The 12,578-nt window shown below is 43.0% G+C and overlaps 1 protein-coding gene across 2 annotated transcripts in view; it reads left to right on the top strand.

Annotated features, from left to right (window-relative positions):
- Positions 1 to 12,578, top strand: part of LOC5504200 (anoctamin-10) — a 37,070-nt gene that overhangs the window by 12,824 nt on the left and 11,668 nt on the right. Inside the window, exons 1-10 of one of the 2 annotated variants that reach the window (XM_048721140.1) lie at positions 263 to 362; positions 1,866 to 2,009; positions 2,255 to 2,584; positions 3,319 to 3,435; positions 4,362 to 4,607; positions 4,753 to 4,904; positions 6,654 to 6,834; positions 7,518 to 7,573; positions 7,912 to 7,986; positions 8,086 to 8,265. In XM_048721140.1, the coding sequence (XP_048577097.1) occupies positions 1,874 to 2,009; positions 2,255 to 2,584; positions 3,319 to 3,435; positions 4,362 to 4,607; positions 4,753 to 4,904; positions 6,654 to 6,834; positions 7,518 to 7,573; positions 7,912 to 7,986; positions 8,086 to 8,265 (1,473 nt within the window). In that variant the 5' untranslated portion in view covers positions 263 to 362; positions 1,866 to 1,873. Of the gene's footprint in view, positions 1 to 262; positions 363 to 1,865; positions 2,010 to 2,254; positions 2,585 to 3,318; positions 3,436 to 4,361; positions 4,608 to 4,752; positions 4,905 to 6,653; positions 6,835 to 7,517; positions 7,574 to 7,911; positions 7,987 to 8,085; positions 8,266 to 12,578 lie in introns of those variants that run through there. The other variant, XM_048721141.1, reaches the window with a different exon arrangement.

Below are 12,578 nucleotides of genomic sequence, written 5' to 3'. Positions count from 1 at the left end.
TATAGTTCTTGTGTTAAAAGTTTTATGGCTTTTAGTGACATGACAGTGTTTCGTGTTACTTATTATATATATATATATATACTGCATGCAAAGTTTTTTTCAACTTTTAATTAAAATCATCTAAGTCTCAGCAAAAATTTGCTTTTCATTCAATTGAATTAAATAAGACGGCCTACTATCTTGAAATAACAAAAAGATAAACCTCTTTTGCATAAATCACAGTTTTGACGGTTTTCCTGTGGATAAAATAACTGTGGAACACTAGGCGATAGTTGGAATGTTTCTCTCCCCTCCCCTGTTGGGTATTCACTATTCGCTAACGTGACCTCGAATTCCTTGCAAGATTAGCAAGATTTACGAAGGTGAGCTGTCATTTCTCTTTATTTTTTACGCTCGGCACTATATTGACATTATTAGATATCCACTCAACTACCTCTACTATATGTATCTAACTTTGCAATATGCTAAAATTGGCCTGAAGCTATAATCTCCAGACGTTTTAAAGAAAATGACCCGAGATTAATATTAACACTGAACATGCAAATGCCACTTTTTCTAAATGTGGTTTACTGATGGAAATAAGGTATAACCTTGTGAATAAGCTAATATTTAATGTAATTCATTACCAACACAATTAAACACCTTTTCCATCGTTATGTTTATCAAGCAGCAAGTTAGTTATGATTTGTTTGCTTTCTGGTTGAGAATCATTCAAGCTTATTAAAATAAAATGGGAATTGTATAATTACTTATAAAAAGCCACGTCTACGAAAGTATATTTAAATGAACATATGGGAATTCTATGTTATTAGAGTAATAGATAGCTTGCGCACCCGTTCTAAAAAAAATGTTTTAAAACTTACCGAAATGTGATTTAAAACTACTATCGAGATCGTGTTATCAAAAAAATTTTTGTACGATAAATTATTGAAATTCATAAGGCTTCTGAATTATATAAAACTCTTTTGTTCTAGAACATCTTAACAGTGCATCATGTCAAAAATAGTCCTCAGACATCTTTTGAAAATAGTTTGATGTGAACCTAGCATTTAAAAAAGACATTCTGGGCTATTTTGATCATGCAATTAGCACTCCTTCTATGGTTATGGCTATTCTGGGACTCTATTAACATAGCTTTATCCATAATTTTATTTGATATTGAGACCCGTAACCAGGAAGGAGCCCCCCACTTGACTGGAAGATCTGTGTTAATAAAGGAAAATTGACTACTACTGAGAGCTTAGATGAGCTACCTAAGAGAAAATGGTCCACTAAATTGGTAAACCACTCCCTCCCCCATGCTCAAAATCCTGGCTACCAGCTTGATACTTCGTGTTTTTCTGGGGTTTAGACATCAATACTCGTTGGAATTGTTCAGTTTATTACCCTAAAATATACCTAAATGGGCATTTCATGTCCTAATAACTTAATAATTAATAAATAATAATCCCAATAATGAAGAAGGTCAGATCTTGGATCAAGTTTTAGGAAGGACTAAGAATTTGACAAAGAATAAAAAATAACCACCTGACTAATGCTATTAGCTAACCATAATCTGCTCATTCTGTTTTACAGACCTAAAATATACCAATTCCTTGTGTTAAGATCCTAAAGAGACAATAAACATACCTGGTTACAAACCCTAAGATACCTCTCTTTAAACTAGCATCATTATTTTTTCTTTTGACAAGGTTCCAGGGAGTCACAATCCTACTAATATAGGGGCAAAACTTTGTATTTTTTCTAGGGATTCAACTTTGCAATTCTACTTTTTTCTTTGTGTCTTTGCTTACAATACCCCCCCCCCTCCCTGGATGCCATTGTGATTATTGCACACATGTTTCTTACGATAATAGTTGGTATAGGTGCAGATATGAGTGGCCAGGGGGAAGCTGTCCAGATAGTAGATGATGGCAATCATAACAATGAGGTGCTGGTCGTCCTTGAACTTACGCCAAATGCCCCACCCGGAACCAGAGACTGGCTCATTAAACTCATTAGAGCGCCAGGTACATAATGAAAGAAATTCAATTGCATTTCATATAAAACTTTTTCCTATGTCTTTGAGTGTGCATTGATAAATCAAGGCTTGCTGGTACCATGGTCCTTGGACTTATCTTGTTTCTTAGTGATGTGGTTGTTAGGTGTATTGATATCTTTGTTTCCCTTTTATAGATATGCTCTTTAAATGTATCATCTTAACTAGCCGATCACTAGTGTGTCATCTTATATTATTGTTCATTATTGTTACTAGTTGCCAGTGGTGGGGCAGGTTTAGAATGCATCTTAGAGCCAGACTCTGTCAAAAAATGTGATGCCCTCCATGTCTGGGCATCAACAAGGCGTCTTCTCCTTGGCGCGGAAAAACTCAAGATGCGGAAAAAGCACAAGTCAGGGGCAATGGTGGACTTCTGCTTGAACTTCAGCCAGGAGTTTGATGATTTTACTGGAGATGGTCAGGGATATTTGACAACTGCTGAATGTCAGAGAGTTGTCTACTCTGCACTGAATGCCTTAAAGAGCTACACTGATATCACTGTACCTGGATACAGCGGGATTCACATATTCAAGAATAGGGCCATAGGTAAGGGCCCCTCTCACCATAAAACCTAAAAAAGTCTCATTAATCCAGTGGTATTTATTTATTTGTTTGTTTGTTTGTTTATTTATTTAGAGGCTTCCTCTACACTAATATAAAGAAAAACAACAATAAAACATAAAAAACAGATAAGAAAAAGTGCAGAGAAGGGAGGGTGAACAGACATGAGGTCCTGGCGAGGCCTACCCTGACACTACGAATACTTGAACAGTTAGCAATAAAATACTTAAACACAGAAACTATACTAGCGGCAATTGAGCCTGAAATAGCGACATTTGGGGCAAACTGTTTTCCTGGTATGGACCGGGTCAGGGTCAAAGTCAGAGTTCAGTTTTGTGGAAGTATAGAGTTTTTGCATTTTTCTTAAAAGATTCAACGGAAGGAGAAGATGTAATAGACTTGGGTAGACTGTTCCATATGGGTATAATGTGGTTAAAATAAGAATCCCTGAAGAGTAATGTACAGAAATAATAATGGTGGAAAGTTAGTGTAGCTACCTGTTTGCTCCACTAATTGTTAAATGTTGCTAAATGTCCCATTAATGTTTAACCTTTTATAGTAATTGTCATTTTTTAAAATGTAAATTTACAATTTTGCCTATTTTTAGAACTTATTATACTTGCTTCATAACTTTTTTTATTTTGACCCCTTTTTTGCCACCAACTACCCTCAATTTGCAATGTTAGATTTAACAGCAAGTGTGCAATTAATGTTTTCAGTGCCCAAGTTGGTTTCCAAAGGCGTGGTCAGCTCTATCTACCCCCTCCATGAGGCGCAGAAGCTGAAACTTCTTGAGAAGAAGTGGTTTCTCAACGTGTCGGCTAAACTTCCATTAGGTACAGATACTTGTCTGCTAAACATCCATTAGGTACAGATACTTGTCTGCTAAACTTCCATTAGGTACAGATACTTGTCTGCTAAACTACCATTAGGTACAGATACTTGTCTGCTAAACTACCATTAGGTACAGATACTTGTCTGCCAAACTTCCATTAGGTACAGTTACTTGTCTGCTAAACATCCATTAGGTACAGATACTTGTCTGCTAAACTACCATTAGGTACAGATACTTGTCTGCTAAGCTACCATTAGGTACAGTTACTTGTCTGCTAAACTATCATTAGGTACAGATACTTGTCTGCTAAACTTCCATTAGGTACAGATACTTGTCTGCTAAACTTCCATTAGGTACAGGAGATACTTCTCTGCTAAACTTCCATTAGGTACAGATACTTGTCTAGAGCAAGTGTATAATAGGCCTTAACCTTCTCTTTGGCAGTCAATATATATATGTATATAATATATATTTTTTAACCACATTAGAAATAAAACTTTAGTGAATGTAAAAATAAGATTTAAATAAAGAACACGTGCCTATTATGAATAGGGAACACGTCTATAATGTATAGGGAACATGTCTATGATGTACTGTCACAGGCTTCTGACAGCTGCTATTCTACCAAGTGTGAGAAAGCATCCATTTCCTTTTGCTAATTTGACAATTAAACAAAATATATTTTTGATTGCATTTTGAAAATGAAATATAATTGTTTTATGATTGCATTACCTAATTTATCTTCCAACATCGGATACAATTGATATCAAAGATATGGCAACTAAATCTGCAGCTCCATGATAAGTACTATAAAGAACATTGCTTAATATACTAATGCGTAATGTATCAATAAGAGGCCACAAATACATATTGTGTATTATGTCTATTATTTCGCATGTCATGAAAAAGTAATGTTTTATTTCTCAGATGACATAAAGGAGTATTTTGGTGAGACTATGGCGATGTACTTTGCATTCCTTCAATTCTACTCCATGACCCTTATCCCTCCAGTTCTTTTGATTGTTGTCTTTGCGTTGTCCAACGCTCATGACCAGACAAAAAACACAGTCTTTGCAGTACTGAACTTGTTATGGGCCACAATATTTCTGGAGGCCTGGAAGCGGCGCTGCTCTGAAATGTCCTTCAAGTGGGGCACACTGAAGGGGGGAATAGGTGAGTGAGTGTCCTTAATTTTAGTCAACTGTCTACTATCAAACATTACTGAGCTCATTCAAAGATGATGATAATGGCTTGGCCAGCCAAAAAAAAAAACACCTACCTGAGAGTGTACAGTATCAAATATTTCTGTTTGGGACAGGGACTGAAGAAGTTGAGGAACCACGCCCTAATTATTGGGGTCCCTTGAGAATAAGCCCCATAACAGGCCACCAAGAGCAGTATTACTCCCCCCTCAAGCGCAAGCTCAAGACCTACGGCATATCCTACCCCATCGTTCTCCTCTGCATGAAGGTAGAAACAGAATCACAGTAATAATAAAATTTCCTTGAAAATAGACACACATCGAGCATGGGTGTGTAGCATCTTTTTATTGTACTCTATTATTTCAGACAGCCTAAAATTTCCCCTCTATGTATGTCTGTTTTTGAAGTAGGCTTGGGATTTGTTACGTAGCTACTGACTTTTTAAACAAACCTTTTTACAAAAGGTTTTAACCGTAGCCACTCTGCTTACAGCGCCATACTGCTTGCAGACCAGGTACAGCCATAGAACCAAGAGGTAGTAAAAAGAAAAAGCTTTTAAAAGGGGGGTCACTGATTTCTTTGGGTGTTGTCTCTAATATATAATTTGACAAAGTGTCAAATCAGACTTCTTGGTTTAACTTGTCTCGGTTTGGGTGCAGTTATTTGTTATGCACAATCCAGGAGTCCAGGATACGTATTAAGATACATTTTATTTACAATGCAAACCTGTATACACCCTAAATACATCTTTTTATGGTTTCCACTATTCCTTCCCTGCCACGTTTTGTCCAGCTGGCAGCTGATCTCTTGCTCGTGTTCCTTTGACATTGTCATTGCCGTTCCTTCCTTTGCTCCTTCTTTCTTTGGTTTTTCGGGTGGGGGGGGGGCACAAAATATGGAAGAAAGCGTAAAGGGGGGGCATTTTATCAAAATCCTCACGCCCCCCCTCGGTATAATAAATGAACTAGACTTGCACTCTTGTGACTATTGCACCATCCATCTGTTTCTAGTAAGTTTGCACTTTGAAAAAATGTACCAAATGAATAAGCAACTAAGCATAAATAAACACAGACCCAGGTTAAGCAAACTTTAGTGTTCTTTTTAATGTTCACAAGGTTTTTAGTGACCAGGAAACAGTCATTTATGTTATCTATTTATCATTTTTGGATATTGATTATTGAGTGCAACCTTATTTGAATTAGGTGTCAGAGCTAAAGTAGGCCCAAAAATATAGGGGGGAAGGGGGTGTGATACAGAAAGGGCACATTCACGACCCTTCCGGTCATATAATAATAATAAATAATAATACATTTATTTGTAAAGCGCTAAAACTATGGATACATATTCTAAAACGCTTAATAAAAAGAATAATTAAATTAAATATTAAACATTATATGCTAGGTGGAACAGATACGTCTTGAGCGCTTGTTTAAAAGGGGTGAGTCCTAATATCCGGCTGATGATAATAGGCAAATTGTTCCATAGTTCTGGACCGGCATGTGCGAATGCCCTGTCTCCTATGGTTTTGCATCTAGTCTTTGGGATTACCAGAAGATTAGCGGCGTTTGATCTGAAGTTATAGGAAGAGCGAGTGCCATTGATTAGGGACTGATAGGAGGGAGTGTTGCCATTTAAGCTGTGGTGAACATAAAGCAGAATCTTGAACTGTATCCTAAATTCCACAGGTAGCCAGTGTAAAGTGAATCAGGATGGGTGTGATGTGATCAAACTTAGGTACTAGTTGTACAACACGCGCAGCTGCATTGAGGATCTGCTGGAGACGTTTGAGTTGGTATTTAGGGATCTTGAAAAGGAGTGAGTTGCAGTAGTCTAGATGTGTCGTAACAAAGGCATGGATCAAAATTTAACAGGGGTTTTCATTCAAGTATATGTGCACCCAGTGCTCCATCCCCTGGGGAAGGCTGATGTAAAATATTGGGCCTTTTAAAAGGTGCTCCCCCACCAACCCCCCCCCCCCCCCCTCCACGGTGCCTGATTCTCTGTTCTTTATCTCCAGGTGGCAACTGTTGTCATGTTGCTCTACTTCAAGCTTCAGTTCTACATGGAAGAAAAGTATGGTAAAGATGACAGCATTATAGCCACAGTTCTGCTGATGATACCAAGTGTATCTTATAGTGTGATGATTGCTGTGCTTAATAACATTTACCATCGAATTGCTCTGTGGTTAACAGAATGGGGTGAGTTTGCAAACAAGAAAGTGATTTTTTTGTTACATGTTTATTTGATCAACAATTTTGACTTGTATTGTGGGATGTGTAACAAATATTCCCCATGCACCTTTTTCATAAGCATTTTATTATAATATATTAATATGATGATTTATAATTATCAAAATTTTGTGTTTTTGCAGCAAAAAACAATGCTTTAACCCTTGATATTGACAATATCACAGAAATATCACGGTGGTCCTTTACCCCTTCTACTGAAATTTAAGAAGTGTATGAAGCTAATAAAATCCACACACATTCAGTAAGCCATAAACTGACACAACGTAACACAGAGGCTGTAGGTAAAGGCCCCAACCTTCCTTCACATTGAGCTGTAGAACAATCTGCAACCACTCGACCGAAGGCATGGAAAAACATATGAACTGTAACTTTTTTGGCAGGAAATTATTGGCAGAAAACTTAGCCTGTTTGGATATGTTATATATATTGTCCTCCCCATTAAGCATAGCTGTCAACCCAAACTTGGACAGAAATCTTGTGAAATCGGGGTGAAATACAGTTAATATGTGAGAAAATCCAAGAGAGCCAATGCGGGTGAATACAGAGAATATACATTCTCACAAAAATTAGGCTTGAAAACGGCAATCAGATTACTTCAGGCAGAGCTACTAACAGTTCACACTTGTGTTTAGAAAATCATCGTCTCGAATCTTCATACAACAACCACTTGATTGTCAAACTAGTTTTGGTGAGTAATTTGACTTATGAGCTTTGAGTTGGCATATAGACCTATTTCTACCCTGCTAGCAGAACCTTTCTTTCACTTTGTGTTTAACACTTTCCTTGTCGATTCTCGTTTTGGTGTTTTCACGTTGTTTGTTTGTATTTGTACCGAGCACAAAACGACCAAAACAACGCGAGTGGCCAAAGCCGTGAATACAAACACAAACAAGAAACACTATGGAAAAGCCTCGGTTAGAAGGGTGACCTATTTCAAATATAATTGTAGTCCCAGTTGATGATGCATTATCCACAAAATAATGTAAACTGAGTGTTTATATTAATCCCAGTTTCAATTTTTTTCAGTTCTATTTTGTCAACTGTTTCTATTCGCTGTTCTACATCGCATTCTATCTACAAGATATCGCCCTTCTAAGAACTGTAAGTCGAACTTTTGATCCTGTCAGCATCTTGTAGTTTTTGGGTAGCCTGTGGTTTGAGCGGGAAAATAGTCAATGTTTCCTTTATTGGATTCCTCAGCATCTCGCGGCACTGATGATTACATCACAAGTGATTGGTCAGATTACAGAGTCTCTTGTGCCATATCTGATGTTCCGCAGTCGAGTAACGACTTTGTCTAAAGAAGGCAAGAAAATTGTGGTGAAATCCGCTGACCTTACTGACAGCATTGAGAAGCAGGGGCAACAGGAACATTACACGGTGGGTTCCCTGTGGTATCTTATTTCCAAAGAAACCTCAGAATAGCAAACATGCACTGGAATTACGCATTTACTCTCTCTATGGACCACCTGCACAATGAGCCATGCACTAACAAACTGCATCACACAAGGTGTACCTAGGGACCACCTGCACAGTGAGTCATGCACTAACACACTGCACCACACAAGCTGTACCCAAGGACCACCTGCACAGTGAGCCACGCACTAACACACTGCACCACACAAGCTGTACCCAAGGACCACCTGCACAGTGAGCCACGCACTAACACACTGCACCACACAAGCTGTACCTAGGGACCACCTGCAGAGTGAGCGATAAACTGACACACTGCACCACACAAGCTGTACCCAAGGACCACCTGCACAGTGAGCCATGCACTAACACACTGCACCACACAAGCTGTACCTAGGGACCACCTGCACAGTGAGCCGTGCACTAACACACTGCACCACACAAGCTGTACCTAGGGACCACCTGCACAGTGAGCGATGAACTGACACACTGCACCACACAAGCTGTACCCAAGGACCACCTGCACAGTGAGCCATGCACTAACACGCTGCACCACACAAGCTGTACCTAGGGACCACCTGCACAGTGAGCCATGCACTACCACACTGCACCACACAAGCGGTACCTAGGGACCACCTGCACAGTGAGCCATGCACTAACACACTGCACCACACAAGCTGTACCTAGGGACCACCTGCACAGTGAGCCATGCACTACCACACTGCACCACACAAGCGGTACCTAGGGACCACCTGCACAGTGAGCCATGCACTAACACACTGCACCACACAAGCTGTACCTAGGGACCCCCTGCACAGTGAGCCATGCACTAACACACTGCACCACACAAGCTGTACCTAGGGACCACCTGCACAGTGAACCATGCACTGACACACTGCACCACACAAGCTGTACCCAAGGACCACCTGCACAGTGAGCCATGCACTAACACACTGCACCACACAAGCTGTACCTAGGGACCACCTGCACAATGAGTCATACACTAACACACTGCACCACACAAGCTGTACCTAGGGACCACCTGCACAGTGAACCATGCACTGACACACTGCACCACACAAGCCGTACCTAGGGACCACCTGCACAGTGAGTCATACACTAACACACTGCACCACACAAGCTGTACCTAGGGACCACCTGCAGAGTGAGCGATGAACTGACACACTGCACCACACAAGCTGTACCCAAGGACCACCTGCACAGTGAGCCATGCACTAACACGCTGCACCACACAAGCTGTACCCAAGGACCACCTGCACAGTGAGCCATGCACTAACACACTGCACCACACAAGCTGTACCTAGGGACCACCTACACAGTGAGCCATGCACTAACACACTGCACCACACAAGCTGTACCTAGGGACCACCTGCACAGTGAGCCATGCACTAACACACTGCACCACACAAGCTGTACCTAGGGACCACATGCACAGTGAGCCATGCACCAACACACTGCACCACACAAGCTGTACCCAAGGACCACCTGCACAGTGAGCCATGCACTAACACACTGCACCACACAAGCTGTACCTAGGGACCACCTACACAGTGAGCCATGCACTAACACACTGCACCACACAAGCTGTACCTAGGGACCACCTGCACAGTGAGCCATGCACTAACACACTGCACCACACAAGCTGTACCTAGGGACCACATGCACAGTGAGCCATGCACTAACACACTGCACCACACAAGCTGTACCTAGGGACCACATGCACAGTGAGCCATGCACTAACACACTGCACCACACAAGCTGTACCTAGGGACCACCTGCACAGTGAGCCATGTACTAACAAACTGCACCACACAAGCTGTATCTAGGGACCACCTGCACAGTGAGCCATGTACTAACACACTGCACCACACAAGGTGTACCTAGGGACCACATGCACAGTGAGATATGTACTAACACACTGCACCACACAAGGTGTACCTAGGGACCACCTGCACAGTGAGCCATGTACTAACACACTGCACCACACAAGGTGTACCTAGGGACCACATGCACAGTGAGCCATGCACTAACAAACTGCACCACACAAGCTGTATCTAGGGACCACCTGCACAGTGAGCCATGCACTAACAAACTGCACCACACAAGCTGTACCGAGGGACCACCTGCACAGTGAGCCATGCACTAACACACTGCACCACACAAGCTGTATCTAGGGACCACCTGCACAGTGAGCCATGCACTAACAAACTGCACCACACAAGCTGTACCGAGGGACCACCTGCACAGTGAGCCATGCACTAACACACTGCACCACACAAGCTGTACCTAGGGACCACCTGCACAGTGAGCCATGCACTAACAAACTGCACCACACAAGCTGTACCTAGGGACCACCTCCACAGTGAGCCATGCAATAACACACTTCACCACACAAGCTGTATCTAGGGACCCCCTGCACAGTGAGCCATGCACTAACACACTGCACCACACAAGCTGTACCTAGGGACCACCTCCACAGTGAGCCATGCAATAACACACTGCACCACACAAGCTGTATCTAGGGACCCCCTGCACAGTGAGCCATGCACTAACACACTGCACCACACAAGCTGTACCTAGGGACCACCTCCACAGTGAGCCATGCACTAACACACTGCACCACACAAGCTGTACCTAGGGACCACCTGCACAATGAGTCATACACCAACACACTGCACCACACAAGCTGTACCTAGGGACCACCTGCACAGTGAGCCATGCACTAACACACTGCACCACACAAGCTGTACCTAGGGACCACCTGCACAGTGAGCCATGCACTAACACACTGCACCACACAAGCTGTACCTAGGGACCACCTGCACAATGAGTCATACACCAACACACTGTACCACACAAGCTGTACCTAGGGACCACCTGCACAATGAACCATGCACTGACACACTGCACCACACAAGCCGTACCTAGGGACCACCTGCACAATGAGTCATACACCAACACACTGTACCACACAAGCTGTACCTAGGGACCACCTGCACAATGAACCATGCACTGACACACTGCACCACACAAGCCGTACCTAGGGACCACCTGCACATTGAGTCATGCACCAACACACTGCACTTCACAAGCTGTACCCAAGGACCACCTGCACAGTGAGCCATGCAATAACACACTGCACCCCACAAGCTGTACCTAGGGACCACCTCCACAGTGAGCCATGCAATAACACACTGCACCCCACAAGCTGTACCTAGGGACCACCTGCATAGTGAGCCATGCACTAACACACTGCACCACACATGCTGTACCTAGGGACCACCTGCACAGTGAGCCATGCACCAACACACTGCACCACACAAGCTGTACCTAGGGACCACCTGCACAGTGAGCCATGCACTAACACACTGCACCACACAAGCTGTACCTAGGGACCACCTGCACAATGAGTCATACACCAACACACTGCACCACACAAGCTGTACCTAGGGACCACCTGCACAGTGCGTCATGCACCTACACACTGCAACACACAAGCTGTACCTAGGGACCACCTGCACAGTGGGCCATGCACTAACACACTGCACCACACAAGCTGTACCTAGGGACCACCTGCACAGTGAGCCATGCAGTAACACACTGCACCACACAAGCTGTACCTAGGGACCACCTGCACAATGAGTCATACACCAACACACTGCACCACACAAGGTGTACCTAGGGACCACCTGCACAGTGAGCCGTGCACTAACAAACTGCACCACACAAGCGGTACCTAGGGACCACCTTCACAGTGAGCCATACACTAACACACTGCACCACACAAGCTGTACCTAGGGACCACCTGCACAGTGAGCCATGCACTAACACACTGCACCACACAAGCTGTACCTAGGGACCACCTGCACAATGAGTCATACACCAACACACTGCACCACACAAGGTGTACCTAGGGACCACCTGCACAGTGAGCCGTGCACTAACAAACTGCACCACACAAGCGGTACCTAGGGACCACCTCCACAGTCAGCCATGTACTAACAAACTGCACCACACAAGCTGTACCTAGGGACCACATGCATAGTGAGCCATGCACCAACACACTGCACCACACAAGCTGTACCTAGGGACCACCTGCACAGTGAGCCATGCACTAACAAACTGCACCACACAAGCTGTACCTAGGGACCACCTCCACAGTGAGCCATGCAATAACACACTGCACCACACAAGCTGTATCTAGGGACTACCTGCACAATGAATCATACACCAACACACTGCACCACACAAGCCGTGCC

The sequence above is a fragment of the Nematostella vectensis genome, chromosome 13 (assembly GCF_932526225.1).
Source record: "Nematostella vectensis chromosome 13, jaNemVect1.1, whole genome shotgun sequence".
Classification (NCBI taxonomy): domain Eukaryota; kingdom Metazoa; phylum Cnidaria; class Anthozoa; order Actiniaria; family Edwardsiidae; genus Nematostella; species Nematostella vectensis.
Note: the sequence above shows the minus strand (reverse complement) of the source record. Positions and strands in the feature narration are given on the sequence as shown.